At 43.1% G+C, this 23,004-nt stretch overlaps 2 protein-coding genes across 2 annotated transcripts; both read right to left on the bottom strand.

Moving 5' to 3' along the window:
- On the bottom strand, positions 1–1,110 carry LOC310819971 (uncharacterized protein; the record flags this gene model as incomplete). Its single annotated transcript, XM_083691422.1, has 4 exons — positions 1,062–1,110; positions 688–783; positions 255–394; positions 1–202 (listed from the first exon to the last, which is right to left on the bottom strand). Exons 1-4 carry the CDS (start codon positions 1,092–1,094, stop codon positions 1–3), a joined length of 471 nt encoding a protein of 156 aa, XP_083547548.1. The 5' UTR covers positions 1,095–1,110.
- A 4,409-nt stretch (positions 1,111–5,519) lies between these two features.
- sgip1b (SH3GL interacting endocytic adaptor 1b) lies at positions 5,520–21,736 on the bottom strand. Its single transcript, XM_083680652.1, has 24 exons — positions 21,600–21,736; positions 18,604–18,667; positions 18,231–18,255; positions 17,917–17,973; positions 17,593–17,650; positions 16,451–16,623; positions 15,734–15,745; positions 15,121–15,132; positions 14,779–14,803; positions 14,593–14,656; positions 14,377–14,450; positions 13,714–13,794; positions 13,371–13,439; positions 12,552–13,274; positions 12,269–12,390; positions 11,903–12,053; positions 11,317–11,376; positions 10,775–10,886; positions 10,438–10,593; positions 10,081–10,213; positions 8,460–8,662; positions 8,228–8,292; positions 7,924–8,088; positions 5,520–7,760 (listed from the first exon to the last, which is right to left on the bottom strand). The coding sequence occupies exons 1-24, from the start codon at positions 21,607–21,609 to the stop codon at positions 7,738–7,740; spliced, it is 2,637 nt and encodes an 878-aa protein (XP_083536778.1). The 5' UTR covers positions 21,610–21,736; the 3' UTR covers positions 5,520–7,737.
- Between the last annotated feature and the right edge of the window lie 1,268 nt (positions 21,737–23,004).

Here is a 23,004-nt window from a genome sequence, read left to right as displayed (position 1 = left end):
CTAACACCTGGTGTCCAGCATCAGCTCTGAGGCAACGTATCCGCTCTCACCCTCACTGCTCACTCTGACGATGTCGCCTCCTGGAGGTGACGTTTGGGACTTCACCTTTAACACATCCCACCTCTCAGGAATCAGCCCTTTATCAAACATCAGCGAAGCCAGGTAGGAGAAAACCAAGATGGTGCCCAGGGCACAGAGCATACTTATAGTCCCAATAGGAGAACGCTGCACATAAACACCATTCTCCAGAGTACAGCCAGGGAAGTGTAGAAGTGTAGGTAGGCCTAGCTTGGGCTGTCCACTCAGGACCCTTAGTAACAGCCCCACCAAGTACCCAATGAGGGCGTCGTAACTGTTGGAGACTGGTGGAGGAATAGTCTGGTTCCTGAGGTCTCTGTGTGAGAGAGAGAAAGGGAAGAGAGTCAGAATGAGAGAGAGAGGGAGGGAGGGAGGGTTGTGTGTGTGTGTGTGTGTGTGTGTGTGTGTGTGTGTGTGTGTGTGTGTGTGTGTGTGTTTGTGAGAAAGGAGTTAGAAAGAGAGAGATAGACACTGAAAGAGAGGAAGTGAGACAGGATGATATAGAAACAGAGAGAGAAAGTAAACAGAAGGACAGGCAAACATATTCCAATAGAAATGTAGCATGATCCAACTGCCGATCAGTACCAGTTGTGAGTGGCGTCTCCTTACCTGTCCAACTAGAGCCCAGGGGATCCTCCGCTCCAGCCTCCTCTCCCTGCACACCTCCCTCTCCAGCTCCTCCAGCTTCAGACACGCCTCCCATGACTGGAGAGAAATAACACATGGTGTCAGAGGAAGGATCACAATCATGTTGGCAGAGTTTGGGTTTTTCATTTAACCAGGTTAGTCTCATTGACATGACATTTCAAGAGAGACCTGGAAAAGCCATAGATGCAAATGATTTAGATTTATGTTTGAAAAGAACATACAAAGGATTTCGTTACATCTTGTATCTCTTGCACCCCCAAGTAAAACTCAGCCTGTCTTCACAGTAGAAGGGAAGTCAAATCAGACAGTACATGATATGAGTTCATCTTCCTTACCAGTTCAGCCAGATAGAGGTTCCTATCGTCCATCAGCTCCTTCTAAAACCTTCACACACAACAGGACATACATCATTATTACATCTCTCTGCTTCTCTACTGCCCAAACTATCTGATCAATTAAATATGGCATTACACTTGACGAACGATTTGTTCTTCCTTTGCTTAACAATTTTACGGTTAACATGGTCAATGGCCTCAAGTTACAGAGGGATTTTGCCTCACCTTTTTTGAATAGAAGGGAAACTACACCTTCTCTCATCGAGTTACCTAATTCTGCCCGAAGAAAGACGTTGTTGAAAATGTCCAATACGTGGTTACTAATGGAGTCCCAAAAGGTAACATAAAAATTCCTTTGGGAGCACCGTCTACACCCGGGACCTTATTATCTTTCATACTTTTCAACGCTTCGTCACATTTGAAAGAAGACTCCAGATCATTGCTAATATCACGAGGTAGCGTTTTTCCCAATGTATCTAAGAAATCATTGTCCTTGCTCTCATTAATTTTATCGGCTTTGAAAAGGTTTTCATAGAAACCTGTAGCACACCCTCTGCAGACTCGACCGAGCCAGTAAACTGGCTATGGTTTCGTTGCTCCTCTGAACCTTAATATGTAACATTTTTTAAAATAAAAAGTATGACGTGCATTTTTCATTTTTTTCCTAATTGTCCTTTTGGCTTTTAAAAGTAAAGGCCCTGGCTCTATTTTCAAAAAAATAGTTGTTGCCCCTTTGGATCAAATTTAATTTGTCATCATCAATTATGCCGTTCACATTCCTATTCACAGACGTTTTCCAAATGAGTTTGTCATTTATAGAACTCTTTAAAAGAATGGTGAGCTTTAAATTTGCTATGATTCTGAATAAAGACTTTGATGCACGTTTTGGTGCTCTCCCACCAATCGCTTGTTGATTTGTAAAAAGCCTTTAGCTCCACGCAATTGTGGAAAAAACATTCAAATTCCGATTTAAATGCCGTATCTTCCAGAATGCTACAATTTAACTTCCAATACCCCTAACCCCGAAGGAAATAACATTTAAATCAAAGACGACCTTACATAATTGTGATCTGAATAGAACACAGGGGTCTATAGGACTCCTAGCACCTCTAGTGTTACCCCAAGTGAATCCCGGATCATTTGCATGAGTCGTTCGGAAAGCATCTACCAAATCAAATTTTCTAATACAATTAAATACTTGTTGCCCATCATTCCAACGATCACATGAGAGATTAAAATCCCCTGTCATGAGAATGACATGTCATAAATATAGTGTCTATACTGTTGAAAAGCTCCTTCCTGCCCCCAGGCTGTGCGTAATACGCAAACCTTTACCCCTCCAGTCTACGTCTATTACCAAGACTCTCCCCTCAGCAGAAAAACATTTCACAATTTTTAATTCCTTATTCCCACATAAGACGCCCACACTTGAGAAATAGAGACCCCGCCCCCCACTCCACATAGAGTCGCCTTTCACCCACTCCTTTGTGAAACACTTAACATCATTCTTATCCTTCAGATGGAGTTCTTGGATAAGGCACACACGATTGCGGCTAGATGTGCAGGACAAATATCTGAATAACTCAACGTCACAAAGAACAACATATAAGCCAGGAGACATCCACCAATTGACAAGGAATACAAATCATCTTTAAAACGCAGAAACAAACAACAACATAAAAACTGCACTCACACCACTGCATATTTAGAAGAATTCAAATGAATCATTATCAACGACACAATAATATAGATATATAGATATTGTAATGGCAAAAAATATATTTGTACTATTTTGCTTAAGTCATATATGAAATGTATTGACCTCTCTGTGACCCAATGTACTTTGTTATTTTTAATTATGTGACTGAGGAAGAACCAAAACCGACTGCTCCTTCTCTTGTATCAAAGATGTTATTCTGACCTTGGAACATTCCTAACTGCAGGCTGAGGTTTGAGATAGTAGTTCACAACGCCTACGCTTCTTTCCCAGCTTCTTTATCAGCAAATAAGTGCAAGATATGTTTACCCCTAGACCTATAACGTATGAGCATTGGAGTTAAGGATGGTCCTCTCCTCAGCCACACCATCAGTATCTGAATCCACACTGTTGGTGAAGGAATGCTGATCCAGCTGACCAACATTGTATAATATTTTCTATATGCATTAAAACTCTCAACTGAGACCAAACATCATTTATTGTTGTTCACTGAAAGATTTCCATCACGATATATAATAATAATAATAATAATAATAATAATAATAATAACTAGAAAAATAAGCTCCAGAAGACATTTCGTGGGCTTGCAAAGTTGTATTTTGGTGGTGGAAAAGGTTTAACGATGTTTCGATAAATACATAGATTTACTGGGTAGTTGAAAGAAAGTGAGAGTCTTCTGATGGTATCAGATGAAGTTAGAGATGGTTTGGTTGGTTGGTTGGTTGGTTGGTTGGTTGGTTGGATGGATGGATAGAATGTTAGAGAGATAAATAGATAGATAGTGTAGTGGGTAGAGAGTGGGTTGGTTGAGTGGTTGAGAGTGGTACAGTTGGTTGGTTAACTGGATGAGACTTTTTGGAGTTACAAAAAGTGTAATAGTTTTAAAGGTTTAATGGTTTTTAGAAAGCTTTTATCAGGGTTGATGATGATTGCTGCATAGTTGAAAGAAAGTGAAATAGGTTGGTTGATTGGCTGGATGAATGGATAGATGAGAAAGAGGTTAATCAGGATGGCCAAGAGTTGGTTGGTTAACCGGATAAGGAGTTTTTGGAGTTACAAATGATAGTTTAAAAGGTTTAATGGGTTTCAGAAAGCTTTTATCAGGGTTGATGAAGATTTTCTGGGTAGTTGAAAGAAAGTGAGATAGGTTGGTTAGGTTGATTGATTGGACAGATGAATGGATAGATGAAAGAGAGGATGGATAGATGAGAAAGGGGAAGTAAAGAAAGAGCAAAACAATTAACAGGTTAATCTGGGTGGGTTATACTGAGTGAAGCAGTAGTAACTGGTGAAAGGATGATGGCCAGGTAGTTGAAAAGTTAGATACGTAGATATAAGGTTGGAAGATGATAGATAGGATGAGCCTGGTGTAGTTCAGTGGAGTGGGTGGAGGGTTGGTTGGTTGAGTGGTTGAGAGTGGTAGAGTTGGTTGGACGTTAGACAAGATAAAACGTTAGATACATAGTATGTTAGAAGGCCATAAATAAAATGTTTGATAGATAGATAAATAAATTGGATGAGCCAGGGGTAGTTCAGTGGAGAGTCGGTTGGTTGAGTGGTTGGTTAAATGGATGAGAGTTTTTGGAGTTAAAAAAAATCTTAATAGTTTCAAAAAGTTGAATAGGTATCAGAAAGCTTTTATCTAGGTTAATGAAGATTTTCTGGGTAGTTCAAAGAAAGTGAGATAGGTTGGTTGGTTGGTTGATTGGATGGATGAATGGATAAATGAAAGAGTGGATGGATAGATGAGAGAGGGGAGGTATAGAAAGATCAAAACAATAAAGAGGTTAACCAGTGTGGATTATACTGAGTTAAGCAGTCATGACTGGTGAAAGGAAGAAAGGATGATGCTAGGTAGTTGAAGGTTTAGATAGATATAAGGTTGGAAAGATAGAATGTTAGAAGGTCATTGATAGCTAGATAGCTAGATAGATAGATAGATAGCTAGATAAGACTGGGGTTGTTCAGTGGAGTGGGTAGAGTGCTTGAGAGTGGTATAGTTGGTTGGTTAAGTGTTTGAGAGTGGTGTCAGTGAGGTAGAACTGGTGTTGTGTAATCATTCTAAGAATGTGTTCTGCAGGTCTCCTGTCGTTTTTATATAGTATTGAAAGTTCCATAGCAGTTGCAGTAACAATGGGGCTCTCAGAATGTTGGCCTAAATCAACATTCCACCATGTTAACCGGATGAGAGGTTTTGGATTTACAAAAAGCTTAATAGTTTAATAGGTATCAAAATCAGAGTTGATAATATGGAATTGTTTGCACATTTTACAGTTGAAATGGTGTTAATAGCTTAAAAGGTAAGGTAAAATCGGCAGTGGTTTAAAAATTGCATCTTTTGATTTCCATAGACCTCATGTTAAAAAGTGCTTTCAAGTTTGTAATGTTTAAAAAGTTTAATAGGTATCAAAACCAAAAGTCGTAGCAATGCGAGGTAGACCTCTCTGCACGTTTTAAAGTTGGATTGGTGTGAATCGCTTAAAAGTTGTAGGAGGAGTTGCAGGTGAAAGAATTTGAATAATAATAATAAGCAAGCCCACCTAATAATGTCGAAGAACAATCGTTGGACTTGCTAAAGCAAGCCTACCTAATAATAATAATAATAATAAGTATGAGCAATAACAATAGTTGAACTTGGTGAAGCAAGCCCACTAATAATAATGGTAAGAACAAGTATGAGCAATAACAATAGTTGGACTTGCTGAAGCAAGCCCACTAATTCGTTTTCCAATATTCTCCGGTTCTTTATTACCAAGTAAAACAGGTATTACATTATATTCACTTTTTTATATATTTACTCTTAAAATCTTTGGATGGGAAATGTACATGAAATGTTTGCATATTCAGTGTCCTATGCAGTGAATAAAATACAGACAGAAAATAAAAGTAATATCTCATATAAAAAATAAAAAATAAGCTTACAGAAAGTCTTTAATATTGCTGGATATATGCTAATCCATAAGGCAAATAAAAAACATGTTGCATTATTGAAACATTTATAAACTGCTGTCTTTACATGACTAGAGAGGACCAAGTGAAATTGTATTTTTCTGTTTTTTTCCAAATAAATAGTATTGCAACCAGGACAAATTAAGACAACTTAAAACAATACAAAGTAATTTGTATATTCTGCATGTTACTGATGACATCAAGAATAAAAAGGGACATTTGTTATTAGTTGTGATTTACTTTGAGGAAACATAATATATTGGTTTGGATGTGAATGTGAGGTAATTCTATTACCACTGTGGGAAAGTGAAGATGCATGATAATACACTAAAACATTCTATCTCATTGGGATTGGATTGGAGAAAAACAATGCTATGTCAAACTGTTTTGTTGGTGTGCAGGTCAGGAACAGAAGGATCTCAGCTGTGATATATCATGGAGGTGCAATGATTGTAAAATCTCTAGTGATGGCTCAAACACAATGCGACTGGTGACTGGTAGTTACAGTGAAAGACAATCACATAGTATTCCCGTCTAGTCCAGGTGTAGGTCTGAATAGCATTGTCATAAAGGATGATGATCACTCTTGGTGGATATTTATGATCCCCATATTGTGTGCAGCCTAAATGATGTGCATTACACTAGTATAAAGAGGTAACAAAAATGACATACTGAGAACTGCAGATTTCATGCTGTACTACGTGAAATTCTTGGACAGTCACAGTAATCTACAAGAAATCCACATAACAATAAATGAATAACAAGAACTGAGGTTTAAAGAACAAATGTGGTAATGTAATATGGGGCTAACACCACTGTCTATGTAACATACATCTTATTTGACAATACACAGAAACACCATATGTCCAAAGGGATATATGAAGAAACTTATTTCATATTTACACTATTTACAAATTGATTTTTTAAATATTGCTATTAGAAAATGATAAAACACCTATTTACTCCACATGGTGGAAAAACAAGAAAATAAATCACCATAAGGGGGTTTCACATAAATTCTGTATTCTGTTTAGATTATTCTTGGAGCACTTTCCCATCTTCTATGGTGTCCAACAGTTCTACTAAGGACTCACAACTCCAGAGGATTACCAAACAATACCACCGACATGGTTCCAATTACAAGTCAGGGCCCTTAAGAATTTAAAATTCAATGTTGGCCCCTCCCCCCAAAAATGTAAAAATCTCTGTTAGGACCCCCCAAGAGTCAATGTGCTGAATTTGAACCCTGACCAGCAGCTAGTCATCAAACCTAGACAAAGGCAACTCTCCCACCCAGCCTGCTTTGTTTCTGTAATCCACAATCAGAGAAACAATATTAAAGGGCTGCTACACAATGTGGACTTATTTTGACATAAGACCACTTTTGAAGTCTAAAAACATTGGACTACTATGAGTTTGTAGTGAACTGTCTCTTTGATCACCAACTGTCTCACCTGGTGTCATGTTAGCTGAATGTGTCAACCAGGTAGATTAAACAACATCATTTAATAAAAGCAAATATACATTTGACCCTGACCCTCACAGAGTTCTTGTAATTCTCAATTTTGGATATAACAGTATTCATTTATTCAAAACCAGTCCAGTGTATCTTCCCTGACCACCCATTCAACACTGCTCATACGTAAATAAGGCTGGGTCACTGTATGAACCCATTGTGACTGACTTTGCTAACTGGGGTTACAGTACATGTGTTCAAATGATCATATTCCACAAAGTTATAGGTGCACAAAACAGATAAGCGGTGACTACTTGCATAAAACTGAGTGCGTCATAAAGTAAAACAATACCCTGGTGTACTGTGTGAATTACATCCTGCCAATTCTATTCCATCATCCCTCCATCCAGACCTTTCTCTGCGTAGGTTAAAGGTTTCAGAAGTCTCTCAGTTGGTAGCATGTATTGAACGAGGAATCCAAAGTCTCTTTTATAGTCGTCCATCCTCACAGTCAAAAGTAATTGTTCTTTTGGTTCCATTCACAACAATGTTGACTAATTGTCAGCCAAATATTTCCCTGGAAAGCGAACAAACAGAGAAAACACAGTCAGGGGAATTCAAGCTTTTCATCTGATAAATTGGAATGAACACAGGGGTGGGGGTGTATTTATGTATGTAGTGTTGTTGAATGCAGAAATAGTCAAGCAGGATTATCATGTCTCACAAACACACACACTGACCTGCTGCAAATCTCTTTTTGACGAGGGAGAGCCTGTAGCCGGTCCCAACCAGCTGGATGTCACAGCCAGAGAGAGTGCTGCCCTCACTGGTGAACTGCACCGCCAACTGGGAGGGCTTACTGGGACCCTCCATCAACTGGAACCTGCCCAGTAGAGCACCCACTCCTGGGAGGAGAGAGAATGATGACGATGATGATGATGATGATGATGATGATGATGAAGAAGAGGTAGTTAGAGATACAGTTATAAAGAGTATCTCTATCTTCCAAATAAAGAGGAAGGGGGAGATAGAAAGATGACCTACCTCCATTGTCAGATCTCTGAAAAAGACTAGGTATCTTCCAAAGAATCTTCTGCTGCTCAGAGTTCCTATTGGCAAAAACAACATTAAACACTATTAGGACGGCCTTGTCCACAACAAATGTGGACAACTTTGTATCCATGCACGTAACTCAAAATGTTACTCTCAAAACCTCCAATTATACGCTCATATTTCTAGTTAGAGATCTCTAGTTTGGTTCAGTCAGCATCCTTACCAGGTAGCAGGAGGGATCATAGCTTGGAGTTTGGCCACACCCCCGTCCACGGGCACCAGGAAGTGGATGTTGTGGAGTGGCGCAGGGGAGGCCATGGCCTCAGTGTTGTATTTGTAGTCTATCCTGAGGTCAGTGCTGGTGGCGTCGCCACGCCAACTCACTGCCAGGTTCAGAGGAGTGGACTGGATCCCCTCAGCTGAGACCTGACACATATCAAACAGGCACACACACACACACACACACACACACACACACACACACACACACACACACACACACACACACACACACAAACACACACACACACACACACACACAAACGGGGTTGATCATCAGAAAGGCATACATTAACCATACGGTCCAAAACACAGCAAATCCACCAAACCCAGGCTGTAGTAGCTTGGGTGGCAGTCTATTTAGGCTTTTTGCCGACATGAAATTGTAAGAACATCGGCAGTGAGGAATCTCGGGGGGTCATCTTTGACTCCACACTAAACCCCTTGACCCCATGGTCTTGTTTGTATCTCAACTGCTCTATTTTTTTGTCACATGCTTTTTCTCCAACACCACTGGGACAATTTTGATGAAACTCGGGTGAATGATGCGTCTGGCCATACAGATGGGACATTTACGACATTACACTGATTGGCCCAATTTCTACGAAACTATGGTGAAAGATGCATCTTGCCATAGAGATTGTTTAGGAGTTTCCAGGTGACGCCGATTCATCATTAACACATCATAATAGGGTGCAAAGTGGAGCGCTAGCAGTGTAGCCTAATGCAGGAGGCATATAGCCTCAAGAATTTGGGAATAATATTTTGAGAAATCAAATAAGCACTACAGGTTCAGGTTACTTTTCAGTCTGGCTACGAATGCAGCTGTAGGCATGTAGCCTAATGCAGTAGGCCTATAGCCTAATGAATTTGGGAATAATATTTTGTGAGTGAAGTCTGTTATCCAGCATAATTGAATACCGACACTTGGCCTATATCATTACGGAAACCAGAGTTGTGTAACCTAGGTTTATAGGCACGTTAGTACGATAGTAGTAGCCTAATGGTGCCAAAATCATTTTTCTCTTTGGTCAAAGAAGGTGATCGCACCAAGAGAAAAGCCCTCCCTGTGTGCAACAGGGACACAATACTGTAAAACAGAGACAACCAGAGTGTCATAGTAAAAATGAATACACATCTTGCTTCATTCACAGGCTTCATTCAATCACTCTCCTTTTATAGCAAGGTGCTACATCATTTGTGGGGGACAACATGTTTACTGTACACTTGTTTGTTTCGTGTATATGTATATGTATTTTCTCTGTAGAAATGTCTTTGGGTATCTTAGCAAATACAATCAATTACTATTGGAATTCCATCCGGTTTGCAGGCAGTAAGCTGGAAATTTCCAAAGAAATGTGGTAGACATGTTTTCAGGCACACCCCAAGTGGATCAGTTTGTAGCTGTTACTAAGGCTTAGATGTGAAGGAATATTTGTCTTAATGTGTCCTCCAGGTAAGAAGTGAATAGAATGTAATAGGACAAGCACAGGCTAAAAATGTGTTACCCTCCAGTACATGACTTTATCAGTAGCTATAACTGTGCACCATGTAGATGCTCTCACCTGATATTTGATCATATCCACATTGTAATAAGTTGCTTGAGGTTTCTGGTCTGCCACTCTCCTCAAGTGGCTCATCAGGTTTGGCATATTCACCCAGAATCCTTTAGTGTCCGCATTGGAAATGGTGGTATCACTAGAAAATCAATAAAGTACATTGATATAAAAACAAATCTGTCGCTGAATCACTAACCCTAACCCTAACCCTAACCCAAGAATAAATGGCAGTTCAGTCACTTCTGTCAGCTATGTCTAAGGTAGCACCAGGTAGTCAATATGTAGGCTACTGCAGGTCAAACCCTTGCATGCGACACCACAATTGTAAGTCAGTCAGTGCATAAGTCAGTGCATCAGCCTTACCAGCACAGCAGTTGTGGGTTGGGGAGGACCTGCTCTAGTCGGCTGTAGTTGCTGATGCAGAAGGTGAGGACTGGTGGAGACGGGTGGCTGGCAAAGTGCCTGGTGATGCCAGCTGGGAAAGACAGCACCATCTCCCCTGTGATCTTCACCACACACCTGGAGAACAGAGAGAAGCGGAGCTCAGAAACGACTAATTTGTTCTGATGACGTCACTTTGACAGTTGACCATCACTACTATCAATACTAATGTTGATGTTGGGTTTAACTTGAGTGTTATTCATATCAATATGAACGTTGCTACTTGTCGCAGCATTAGATTATCGCTTGAGAGACCTACTTGCTGGGGTCAGCTCCTTTGAAGTAGGCGTTGATGGTCTCAGTGAAGGCAGCTGCCACAGGCAGGGTGTCCTGGGCTCCCATGGTGAGTGGGCTGGGTCCTCTGGAGCACCCTGACACACACACACACACACACACACACACACACACACACACACACACACACAGACAGACAGACAGACACACACACACACACACACACACACACACACACACACACACACACACACACACACACACACACACACACACACACACGGTTGATCACCAGAAAGGCCTTCATCACAGTACAGTAAGACCACATAATAACACACAACCACTTAGTGGTTTTACTAATTGGCTAAGTGGCTCTACTAATTGGCCTATGCGGTCTGATGACAAGTTGTGAGCGAGGGGTTTTTAGCCAGAATGCATAGATATGGAGAATTGGAAATATGAGGAAGAGGTCAAACAGGATAGGATGGAAACAGAGCTTCATAAAGGTGAGTAACACGGACAGGGGAGTGCAGGCGCAGTACAAGCTCTGGTAGTGGCATGACTCACCTTCAAAGGACAGATAAAACCTCCCATGGTCAAACCATACCAGAGAAGGCTGCTGGCCCTCTGTGTGGAGGGGGAGAGTGATATGGAGGGGAGTGGAGATGAGAGTCAGGCAGGCAGGCAGGAGGAGAGAAGGACAGCAGGAAGAGTTACTGGAGGCGAGACCCTTCACATGACACAGGGCAAGGTCAGAGGGGACTTGCAGTATGACAGGTAGAAGGTGGGGAGTGCAATGTAGTCGTAATGTGTTAAAAAATGTTTAAAAAAAAAAGAAAGAAAAAGCCAAGCCAAGACTCTACAAGTCTATGTGTGTATGTGTGTGTGTGTGTGTGTGTGTGTGTGTGTGTGTGTGTGTGTGTGTGTGTGTCATTTTCCTCTCTTCACAGTAAACTATTGTACTGACAGTGAGACCCTACAACAACAGTCATTTGCCTAGAACTGCTAGCAAAATGTCACAATAATTCATTGAATGATAATATGTGAAGACAATTCACTTTCCATTCATGAGTTGAATTGTGAATTGAACAGACGGGCGATCGTACAGAAGGTGGGGGCATGGATGTGGGTGTGATGGCGACCGTGTCTTTACCTGTGGTGTTGATGTTGAGCTCCCGTCCCAGGGTGGGGGTGGAGGCTGCACTCAGAGAGGTGATGGACGAGATGGAGGAGGAGCTTTCAGCTCGGGCCAGAGGGGCGAAGGGTGGGGGGCTGCCGGAGACTGGGGGGCTGAAGGGCCGAGTCTGGGGGTGGGGGGGGGGGGGGGTGGTTGGGGGTGGGGGAGGGTGGACACACACACAACACAACAAGCGGCCCCAGAGAATGAGTTAGCGCACACTCACACACACATACACACACACACACACACACACACACACACACACGCACCAAAACACTGTGCCAACCCCTCTGTAAAACATGTGTGTAAAGTCATTCAAGGAAGTTGGGTTATTCATACCAGGTCCCCTATTGGTTTCCCAGGGGGCAGTTTGGGTCGTGAGGACGGCCTCGGAGGAGGAGGGGGAGGGATCGGGCTGCCACCTGACAAGGGCGTGGCTGGACAGGCTGGAGAGGAGGGCCCTGAGGGAGAAATGATGAGGCATGACCTATTACGACCAGTTATGACCAGCTACTGTTTGTTATGATCAATAGCACATAATGCCCATTTGTATACATGGCCCATTCTATCCATTTTAATATCCATTCTACCTGTTGTATTTCTATGTTGTGGTCATACTCACTGCTGCCTGGACAGGGTCCAGGGGAGGACACTATGGACCTGTAGGTAGGTGGGGGGAGTGGGGGCGGTGTTCCCCTGAAGCTCGGCGTCAACTCCCTGGGTGAGGCCATGAAGTCAGACAACTCCTCCCTCAGAAACACCCCCTCCGGGGTCCTCTTCCCCCCAGCACCCCCCAGGACCAGGGGTGGAGGGACGCCCGCCCGTTGGGACCTCTCTGCTGGTAGGGGCGGAGGGATTGGGCTGACAGGGCCGGGGGGGGGGTACTCTGGGTACTCGGGTCTCTCACCCATATACAGGTCACGGTCGAGGCAGGGTGGGGGGGAGTGAGGGGGGGAGAAGTCAGGGGGCAGCGGGGGGACAGGCTCATCAGGAGGCGGTCCTAATACGATGGAGGGGGGCGAATCTGGGGGAGAGAAGGTGGGTGGGGAGGGCGGAGGCTCGTCGGGAGGGGGACCCGGGGAGAGGCAGGGGGAAGAGGGGGAGGAGGGGGAGGAGGGGATGTCAGGTGGGGGGGACTCCGGGGGGGGAGGTGGGGCAGGTTCGTCTGGCGGGGGTGGTCTCTCGCTGCTGAAGCTGACCCATCTGGGCGGAGCCATCTGCTCATTGGTCTCAGGGGAGTCCACTTGGCCAAACACGTTGTCCAGGTCAGGCACAGGGGAGCCTTGGTAGGAGGCAGGGGATTGGACGTTCAGATAGATAGGGGCTCTCCCATTAGGTAAATCAGCTTTGAAAAGAAATGAGAAAAAAGGGACAATTCGATCAAAGCTGTTCGAAAAAAAGTGCCATTATGTTTGATGTAATGTTAGTGGAATAATATTACCGGAAGATTCCGACGAAGGATAGCTATGACTAGTTGCTGGGATGTTCTTAGGTGGAAGTGGGGGAGGAGCTGAAAAGAGAGGACAGTAATTACAGCTTAAATTTTGGATTGTTGTAAGTCTACAGTATACACTTCTTAGGCAAACATATACAGTACAAATACTGTAGCCTACATTCCTAAAGTTACCGTAAAACTTCTATTAGACGCCCTGCATGTATTGGAGACAGGATATTGTTGGAGACTGCACTTATTGGAGGTTTTACTGTATACAATTAAAATCACAGACGTGACTGACAACTGATATAATGAGAGCAGGGTGAAGTCTATTCTAATGGCAGCTTACCTCCTGTGGGGAAGGTTCTGGTAAGAGGGGACTCAGGACGTTGTCTGGATTCACACCACACATCTGACTCCATAGAGACCACTAGGATCGGGAAACAAAGGGCATGGAAAGAGTTCATCACAACCCAGTAGGAACATATCCCACACAACCATACCATGCATATAAGCCACAGCAAGCTAGATCAGAGGATAACAACCCTGTACAGTAGATACTTTTTTACTGTGAGTAAACCAATTCACAAACATACATTTATGGCATTTAGCAGACACCTTTGTCCAAAGCGACTTACAACAAATACATTTGTCTAAGTAAGTGGATCATCTATCCATCAGTCATCATAAGATAAAGTAATCAATGCTCAGACCAGGGGCCATAGGCAGTCACAATGCTTTTTCTTTTAATATATATTTTTTTATTATTAACAGGAGAGAAACTTGCACAGGGGGGTAGTGGGGGAGAAGAGGTCTTTAGGAGGGACCGATAAGATGTAGCTGAAAGAGATGGGTCTTCAATCTACGGCAATCTACATACTTAACCTAAATAACACATGCAAGACAAAGACCCTCACAGTCACACAGAAAGACACACACACACACACACACACACACACACACACACACACACAGTCAGACTGATCATGAATTGTATGGATATGTGAGGCACCATCATATCTGTGTGTCTCATAGGTAGTCTCCGGAGGCCCAAAGAAAGCTTGGGGATTCTGGGAGTCTCTGTCACTGTGTGGGATAAGAAGAACAAACCACCATTAGTTCACCCTCTGATATCAATTCTATTCATTTTGACACAGTACTGCTGGTTGCAAAGAGTGTGAATGAGGATGGCTGATTAGTATTGGCACAAGTATGAATGACCTCTGACCTCGGTGTCTCAGGGGCGGGGCTCGGTGTAGGTGTGGAGCGTCTAGGCCTGGCAATCTCCTCACCTGAGAAGAAAATCCAAATAACATTCACACACATTCACACACATGCATGTAACATCACATATGTATCACGCATGCAACTTCAAATCAAATAAAACATCATTTTCCACCAATGATCTACTTACAAGACAGGTGTCTCTTAATCTGGCCCTGTAACAAAAACGGAATACTTTCAGGATAAAGGTTTAAAAAAAAAAAAAAGCTAACAATAGACTCACACACAATATTCTGGACACGTGAATGCAAAATAAGTAGCCTTATAGGTCATTGACAGGTCTCCCTGTACAACTTCTCTTGAATAAAAGAGGCTAGAGATTGTCTTTCAAAGAGTAAATGTTGACCTTGACAAAACTATTGTGTTGTTTTGTGAGGCAAATCAGTAAATCAGTAGTCGCTTGGCTTGAAGACTGTCGTTGAACTAGAGGCTATGTTTGGGTGCAGACATTTGCCAGCAGGGGGTGACTCACCGGGCTGCGTCTCTGAGACCAGCAAAAAGGGAGAGAGAACAGACCTGGTCAGAGAGTGAGTGACAAATCAGTCAAACAGACAGAAAAGAACCAAACAGCTCTTTACTTAAACCCTGTTCTGTAAAGACCTCATAATGCAACAATAGACGTAACACCTGTACGTTCATGTATTTCCACCTGTCAATCAACATACTGCCATGCCATTGATAAAGCTGCACATATGATCCGTTTTGCTAAAGCAAGAATTAGCTTAGCACAAACCTAATCAATGGGCTAAGAACAGGTGTTATGTATTCACATTGTGCATCATGGATTTTGATAGCTTTGCGAACGAGGTTCAAGTAAAGTTTTGAACTAAAAACATAACTTCAACCAAACTCTTGGGGAGGAAGCTCTTTAAAAGGTGTTAAGAAACATGCAGGATGAAACAGGAAGCAATTTAAAACATAGATGATATATATAGAGAGGAAGAGGTTGATCTAAGTGCCCAAAAACATTGTAGATCTTTCAGCTAACACAGGGGGAGGAAACACAACAAGCACCACCAAGTAAACCCATGCTCTGTCTTGGTAGTGAAAGTAAAGATGAAGAGAGAAAATAAAGACAGGCTTACCGGACTTCTCCTCTATCAGAGCAACATGTGGGAGAGGGAGAGAGAATGGAGAGAAAAGAGAGGGAGAGAAAGAGAGAGGGAGGGAGGGAGGAGTGAGAGTGCAGGGAGAAAGGGAGATTCAAATATTCAGATACATTTACCAATATGACATTGGAAAGCCTAGAATGTGCTGTAGCTGTAGCTGTAGTATAGCAGCACGATTCATACACGACACTAGAGATTACATCATCTGTATGCACCATAGCCATTTGTATTTACCATAGTCAATCATGTTTATAAATAACAAAGAGCCTACAGTATAGTAAGAGGTCTCTAGTATATGAGGTCTCTAGTATATTTACATTTACATTTTACATTTTTGACATTCAGCAGATGCTTTTATCCAAAGCGATTTACAACAAGTACATTTGTCTAAAGTAAGTGAATCATCTATACATTAGTCATCATAAGAAAAAAAATGTATGCTAGGACCAGGGACCATTGGCAGTCACAATGCTAGAAGAAGGAATCATTATTATTATTATTTTATTTTATTTATTATTATTTTCTTATTAACAGTAGAGGAACTAGTGCTTCTAGCACTTATTCTTATAGAAAGTTTTGTGATGTAAAGTTGTTTCACTTACTTCACGCAAATGCACTTATGGTAAGTTGCTATAGACAAGGGCGTCAGCTAAATGAGTCAAATGTAAACATGTAAACATGTTGAGGGCTCACCAGAGATGGAGAGAGGGCCAGGCCTCCCACAGAGGCTTTCAGCACGTCCATAGAGGGGACGGAACACTTGCCACTGTCAGAGGGCAGAGGCTTGATCTTGATTTTGAACTTCTTCCTGCTGTCCTCCTCATCCTCCGAGTCACTGGAGGAGAAAAACTGCTTGCCTTTGGGAGCTGGTGGATCCTTGTTAAGGAGGGTAGAAAGACACTATTTTACATGGAGTGACACACACAATATTGACTGCACTGCGGACCACACACTAGAGGAAGCCAAATGATCACATATAGGGCAAGACTCACACTGAACAAAGACTGTTTCTTGCCAAGAGCCTATCACCCTCCCTTGACACAACATTTATAGTGACCATTAATCCTTCCTAAAAACACAAACGGATTCTCAAACACCGTATTTTTAGGAACACAAATGCAGCAGGAGAATGAAACATGACCTGTCCGTATCTGTCTAGTATGCCCCAGTTACACCTACACTGCACCTGCTGTAACAGAGACCAGAGCTTATACCTGAGCTACTTCTTACAGCTCAAGGTAGAAGCTCTCCCTTACCACAGATCTAGGATCAAATTACCCTACCTAACTCCAACCTTAACTATTGGGGTAGAAGGTAAAGATCTGACCCTGGGCCAGTGATTAGGGGTCTCCTATCTGACTGTGCCCTGTTGCCCTCCACCTCCTGGCCTTCCTCTGGTCCTCCTCTGGCCTTCCTCTGGTCCTCCTCTGGCCTTCCTCGGGTCCTCCTCTGGTCCTCCTCTGGTCCTCCTCTGGTTCATATGTGGGGCAATTAGAGGGGTGGGGGGCCTAATGATTTGGCCCAACTCCCACTGAGAAGCACTGGTCCAACGTGTCACTCAGCTAAACAGGTCAACAGCTTTAGCAGGCAGTGTACCAAGACTGCTGCTCCCTTGTGTGACCTGGGGTGGTCCAGTGGTCTAGCACCGCGGCCTACAGCGCACACATACGCCCATGTTGGCATGGTTTCAAATCTGGCCCATGCCGTGCTGATATATCCTGTCTTTCTCTACTGTCTCTGTCCAAAAACAACTGACAAAAAATGGAGGGTGGAACTACCCCACTCCAAAAAATAACCTTGAAAAAAGACTGCTACTGCCTAATCTAGAAGGATATTTTCTCTCTCCTCTCCGGGTCTTTGGCTGAAGCCCTCATCGTCCACATCTGGAGAGGCCTGTGACAGGACGAAATGGGATTGGTCAACTGATCAAATGATAGCTCCGCTCTATAATCCATAAATACATGCAAACTGCAGTACAGTGTTATTTTTTCTGTTTAAAGACATACAGTTTGTTGGTTTGTTAGTTGAGGCCCTTGCCGAGGTGATGAATGCCATTGTTTGCCTCTGCATAGTTAGGAAAACAAATACAAGCCATGCTTGTTCTCACTGACTAACATGCAGAGGGGGTAGTGAGACAGAGGTGCAGTGTGGGTACATACATATCGGTCCCAATCAATCTCTCCATAAAAGCCATTAGGAGCCCCGTTGGTCTTTTTCTGGGATAATGGAAATAAATCTATGAGAGCGTACCTGAGCAACTGTCATAACAGCAAACCTACAGTATTACACACACATACAGCCTTGAACACCACCACTATTCACCAAGGGTAGAGAGGAGGCCCGAGGAGACACGTCCATCAGGACAATATACTGTACTTCACAACTGACAAAGAATATGAAACAGTGAAAATGAGGGTACTGAACACAATGCAGAAAACATTGATGCCATAGCCATTCTGTGTTGTGTACTCACAGCTCCGTCTTTGTCAGGTGAACCCCTGTGTAGGGAGACAGAGAGGGAAAGGCAGAATGATCAGCCTAAGACTACGTTGATGATATTACTGAAAAGCTAAGAATAATGTTTTTAATGACTGCTCCTAAAATACAGTAATCTCCAAGTTTGAATTATTATGCAGTGTTGAATTGAATTATTATTAAGGTTGCTAAATGATGCAGTGTTATAAATGCTGAACTGTGCATATTAGGAGTAGAAAAAAGAGGCTCAGGCTCTGTTTTTTCTTCTCCTCATGTGTGTCGAATAGAGAATACAGGTGTGCAAAAGCCCTTTGTGTCATTAACTGTGCATACGGACACACGTTGTGTCTACTGTGCATGGGCACACTCACGTGGAGTCTGTGTCCTTCTCTTTCTTCCTCAACCCAAAGGCCTTCCTGGTACGCTTTTTCAGTCCTAAAAGAGGGGAAAGTGAAAGAGACAGGCGAGAAAGAGAGGGGGACAGAGTGAGAGAGAAAGAGAGAGAGAGAGTGAGACAGAGAGAGAGAGAGAGAGAGAGAGAGAGAGAGAGAGAGAGAGAGAGAAAGAGACATTATATTATTATCGCTAACTATCCACTAACTATTATAACATTTTCCCAGCTCATCAAGCATGACATTTTAACGAACAAACATGACCAAGATTCAAGAGTAATAATGTATGCAGGATACATACGGTATCAATAAGATTGCCTAAAATGTGAAAAAAAACAATACAGAGAAGGAATTCAGCCAGAAGTGTTCACTGTAGTCACTTCATTTAGCCAGCACTGAGGGGGGAAGCTACTGCAGCCATTCTGTGCCAAAACGGAGGCCAAGCCCCTCCAGGGTTGGCAGTTGGCACCAAACAGTGTTGTAATCAGGGCAACTGGAAAAACCAACACCCTGGGAACAACTCAGAGCCTATAGCCCTGTACCTCCATGACGGCTCCACAGAGAGCCCTGTTTGGGGTGACAGCAGAGTTTCAATTCTCAAAAGGGAATAAAGTGACAAGCCAGGGCTTGTGATAAATTCATGGTACCTGAACATGATAAAGGTAAATCCATCCCACTGTGATTTTCTTTAAGAAAGGTGACTATTCATGTTGTCTCTCTAAAGACACACATTCAATCATGATGACATGTAACTGAATCTCCAGGATAAGTGCAGGATACATTCCCTCACAATAAGAAACCATGTTTGAAATGACATGCAACTATAAATCATCCAAATTGAATAAAATCATAATTATTTACAACAGCATATATTTTATGACAATGCATGTAATATTGTTCCACATGGTAAACTTTGTTTGTTGAGAACATTAATTGTCCCCCATGACAATATCTCAGACACCACTGGGACAATTTTGACAAAACCTGGGTGAATGATGCGTCTTGCCATAGAGATCCGGCATTTACAACATTACCCTGATTGGCCCGAGGGGGGCGCTATAGTAAACAACTGAAATTCCGAAATTACACTGATTGGCCGTGAGGGAAAACATGTTTACTGTAGACTTGTTCAAATGTACAGTAGGCCTACATTGAGGCAGCGTGGGAACAATGTTGTTTTTGCAGCCCAGTTACCAGGTTTGACTGAATAGGCTTTTAAGGCAGTGATTTGTGTAATTCATCATTTTATCTATAACTAAAAGTAGTGACAAATTTAATTCAGTGGGTTTTGTCTTTTGAAGTAGGATTAGTTTATGCCATGGACAGAGCAGAATATATGCTGCAGAACACAGTCTAAACAGCCTGGGACTGTCCTGTCTTCTTCACCAATGGTTCAGTTTGCACCATTCTCTCGCTCCTACCTCTTGACACCTCCTAGATCTGAAAGGATAGGATGAATATAAACTATGTGATAGCCACTCAATCTGGCCATCTGACTGGAGGGCTAGGCTGAGCTAAGGCCATCTTTCATTCACCACTCCATTTCACATTCATGGAGGGCTCTGTGACGATATCGATGTGTAACATTGGACTGAACAGCAATCACCTCATTATTAGACTCACATGAAGGAAGCTCTTTCTCTCTCTCTCTCTCTATTACCGATCACATCTCTCAGTCACAGCCATCTCTATTTCTGGCCAGGCAGTGTGGCTGTCTGTAACCAAAGACCTTCCAATCCTACAGCACAACTGGTCACTTCTCACGGGCACATTGGTAACCTCTGGGTCTCAATGACGAACGGTGAGAAACCCAAACGGTGCATTCTGTGTATGTGTATAGAGCCAAGAAAACTGTCATGTGTTGCTGCAAGTGCATTAGAGTCAGCAATGACAGGATAAAACGTATTTGACACAGTCTTACCCCTCTGTAATGTTAGTCACATGCTATATGCAGCCACCCTAAGCCTCATATACAGTACAAAATCCTTCCTTTTGATTATAACACAACACGTGTATGTAAGTAATGTTGGTTCAATTGTCTGCAAGCATTTTGCTAATAATAGCCACCATGCTGGTATAGATGAAGGCAAGTGTATTATAGGCATGAGTATAGGTTTACAGACAGTAATACTCTTCAAAAGACAACTATTGTTTGTTGTCTATTGAGACACTGTTTGTTAATGAATGCAAGAAAGACAATAATTCACAGAGATGTGATTCGTTGCCATTACATAATGGCTTTGCTCAGATAAATAAAGACCAATAACACACTGATAACACCCATTCAACCCCATGTTATAGGATTACTTGATAATATCCCATCTTTTGATATGACAGGCAAGACACATTCTGAAATGTCATTTCATTTGATCTTATCCTGGATATAACTGGATAGACCTCCCAAAACAACATGGAACATTGGGATACGACTTCAGTTGGTAACCTTGAGACAAGACTATTAACCACACACACACACACACACACACACACACACACACACACACACACACACACACACACACACACACACACACACACACACACACACACACACACACACACACACACACACACACACACACACACACCTGCCGGCCAGGACATGGGCCTCGTAGTGCTACACAGTTGTGAGCATCAATCTTCCCTTTACAAATCAATCCACACACACACACACACACACACACACACACACACACACACACACACACACACACACACACACACACACACACACACACACACACACACACACACATACACACACAAACATATCCAAGAAAGCCACGTCACATTACGGTGGGAAAATATGCTAGCCTAGCCAGCAAAACACAGGTGCTCCAGATTCTGACAAGACCTTATTCCACAACAAGCTAGTCGCGCACCACAGCCTAGCAGAAGGACATAGAGATGAAGGAGAGAGAGAAAGATAGGTGGAATAGAAGAAAGAGGAGGAGGAGGGGGAAAGAAATAATTACCTTCCATCATGATTGCAGATTTTCATTCCTCTGTCCCCCCCCCCACGAATGGTGGGAGACAGCCAGACAGATGGACAGAGAAATCCAAGAAACCACAGTGGTTCGAGGATGCTGAGTTAGGGCATAGCTAATCCCGGACGGCTCCCCAGCAAAGCGGAACGTTTCTCCCTCCACCCCCTTGAGCCCAGCTTGCAGACGCCGGCACAGAAGGAGGGGGGAGGTGGAGAGGCAGGGGGGAACGCAACAGACACAGAGGCCCAGGAGAGGTGCAGCGAATCGGGGGAAGGGCCCTGTGTGCGTTAGGCCCCGGACGCCCTAGCAGCACAGACACACGCCATCATTGAAAAGGGGGATGCTGAGGAAAGGCGGAGGAGAAAAAAAAAACAGGGAGAACGAGTGAGGCAGACCAAGAGAGAGAGAGAGAGAGAGAGAGGGAGAGGGAGGGAGGAGGGAGGGAGTGGGAGGCTTGCTGATGTCACATCTGCACTCAGCCAATCCCTGCAGTCGTCTCCCCTGTCACATGGCTTCTGTCCCCTGATGCCTTAGCTCCTAGCTTGCCTTTAGTGGACAGACACTCTACCCTCTATTGCACACTCATTGCACGGTTTGTCCTATTATGCCCTGTTCATATCAAGCAATATTAGCACAGATTACCACGCTATTTATTGAAGTGTTTATCTGTGATAATTAATGTGCAATTTTAATTCCACTAAATCTGTGTCTCTGTGTCTTTTGTATGTGTGTGAGAATGTATGCGTGTGATTTGCTGTATCCATGTTGAGCGTGCTTGTCAGGCAGTTGTTGCTCTCTATAGGCAATGGCTCACAGGGAGGTAATCTTTGATACCAAAGTCATGCTGTCAACATTCATTAACAGATACACAGAGGAGAAGGGAGGGGCCTGCTGCATTACAAGGAGGTGTGTGTGTGTGTGTGTGTGTGTGTGGGGTGGGGAATTCTCATTGCACTTTTCAACTAAAAAAGCCTCTCTTGGGAGCTACTGAGAAACACACATGTACGCACGCATGCACACACGTACTGTATACACACACACACACACACACACACACACACACACACACACACACACACACACACACACACACACACACACGTCAGATGAGGACAACCACCACAATAGCTTGGTTTGCTAGAGGGGTTTCCAATGGAAGAAATGAGCCCCTTACCCGCCCTACTTGTCCTCAGCTGATTGGCTACTACAGCAGTCTGTCACATGACAGGTGCCGGTGAAGATGTCTTTTGTTTTACAGATGGGGGAGTAGGGGTGGGGGAGAGGGGGTGGCTGGAGTAGAGGTTGTAGGTCATTCAATGAGTGACAAAGCAGGTCTCCTCTCTTCCCTGTCTCCTCTCTGTTTCTCTCTATTCGATGGAATACAATGAAGTTG

Source organism: Argentina silus (genome assembly GCF_951799395.1).
Source record: "Argentina silus genome assembly, chromosome: 1".
In the NCBI taxonomy this organism is placed as follows: domain Eukaryota; kingdom Metazoa; phylum Chordata; class Actinopteri; order Argentiniformes; family Argentinidae; genus Argentina; species Argentina silus.
The sequence above is the reverse complement of the archived record's forward strand: the minus strand, read 5'-3'. Positions and strand labels throughout refer to the sequence as shown.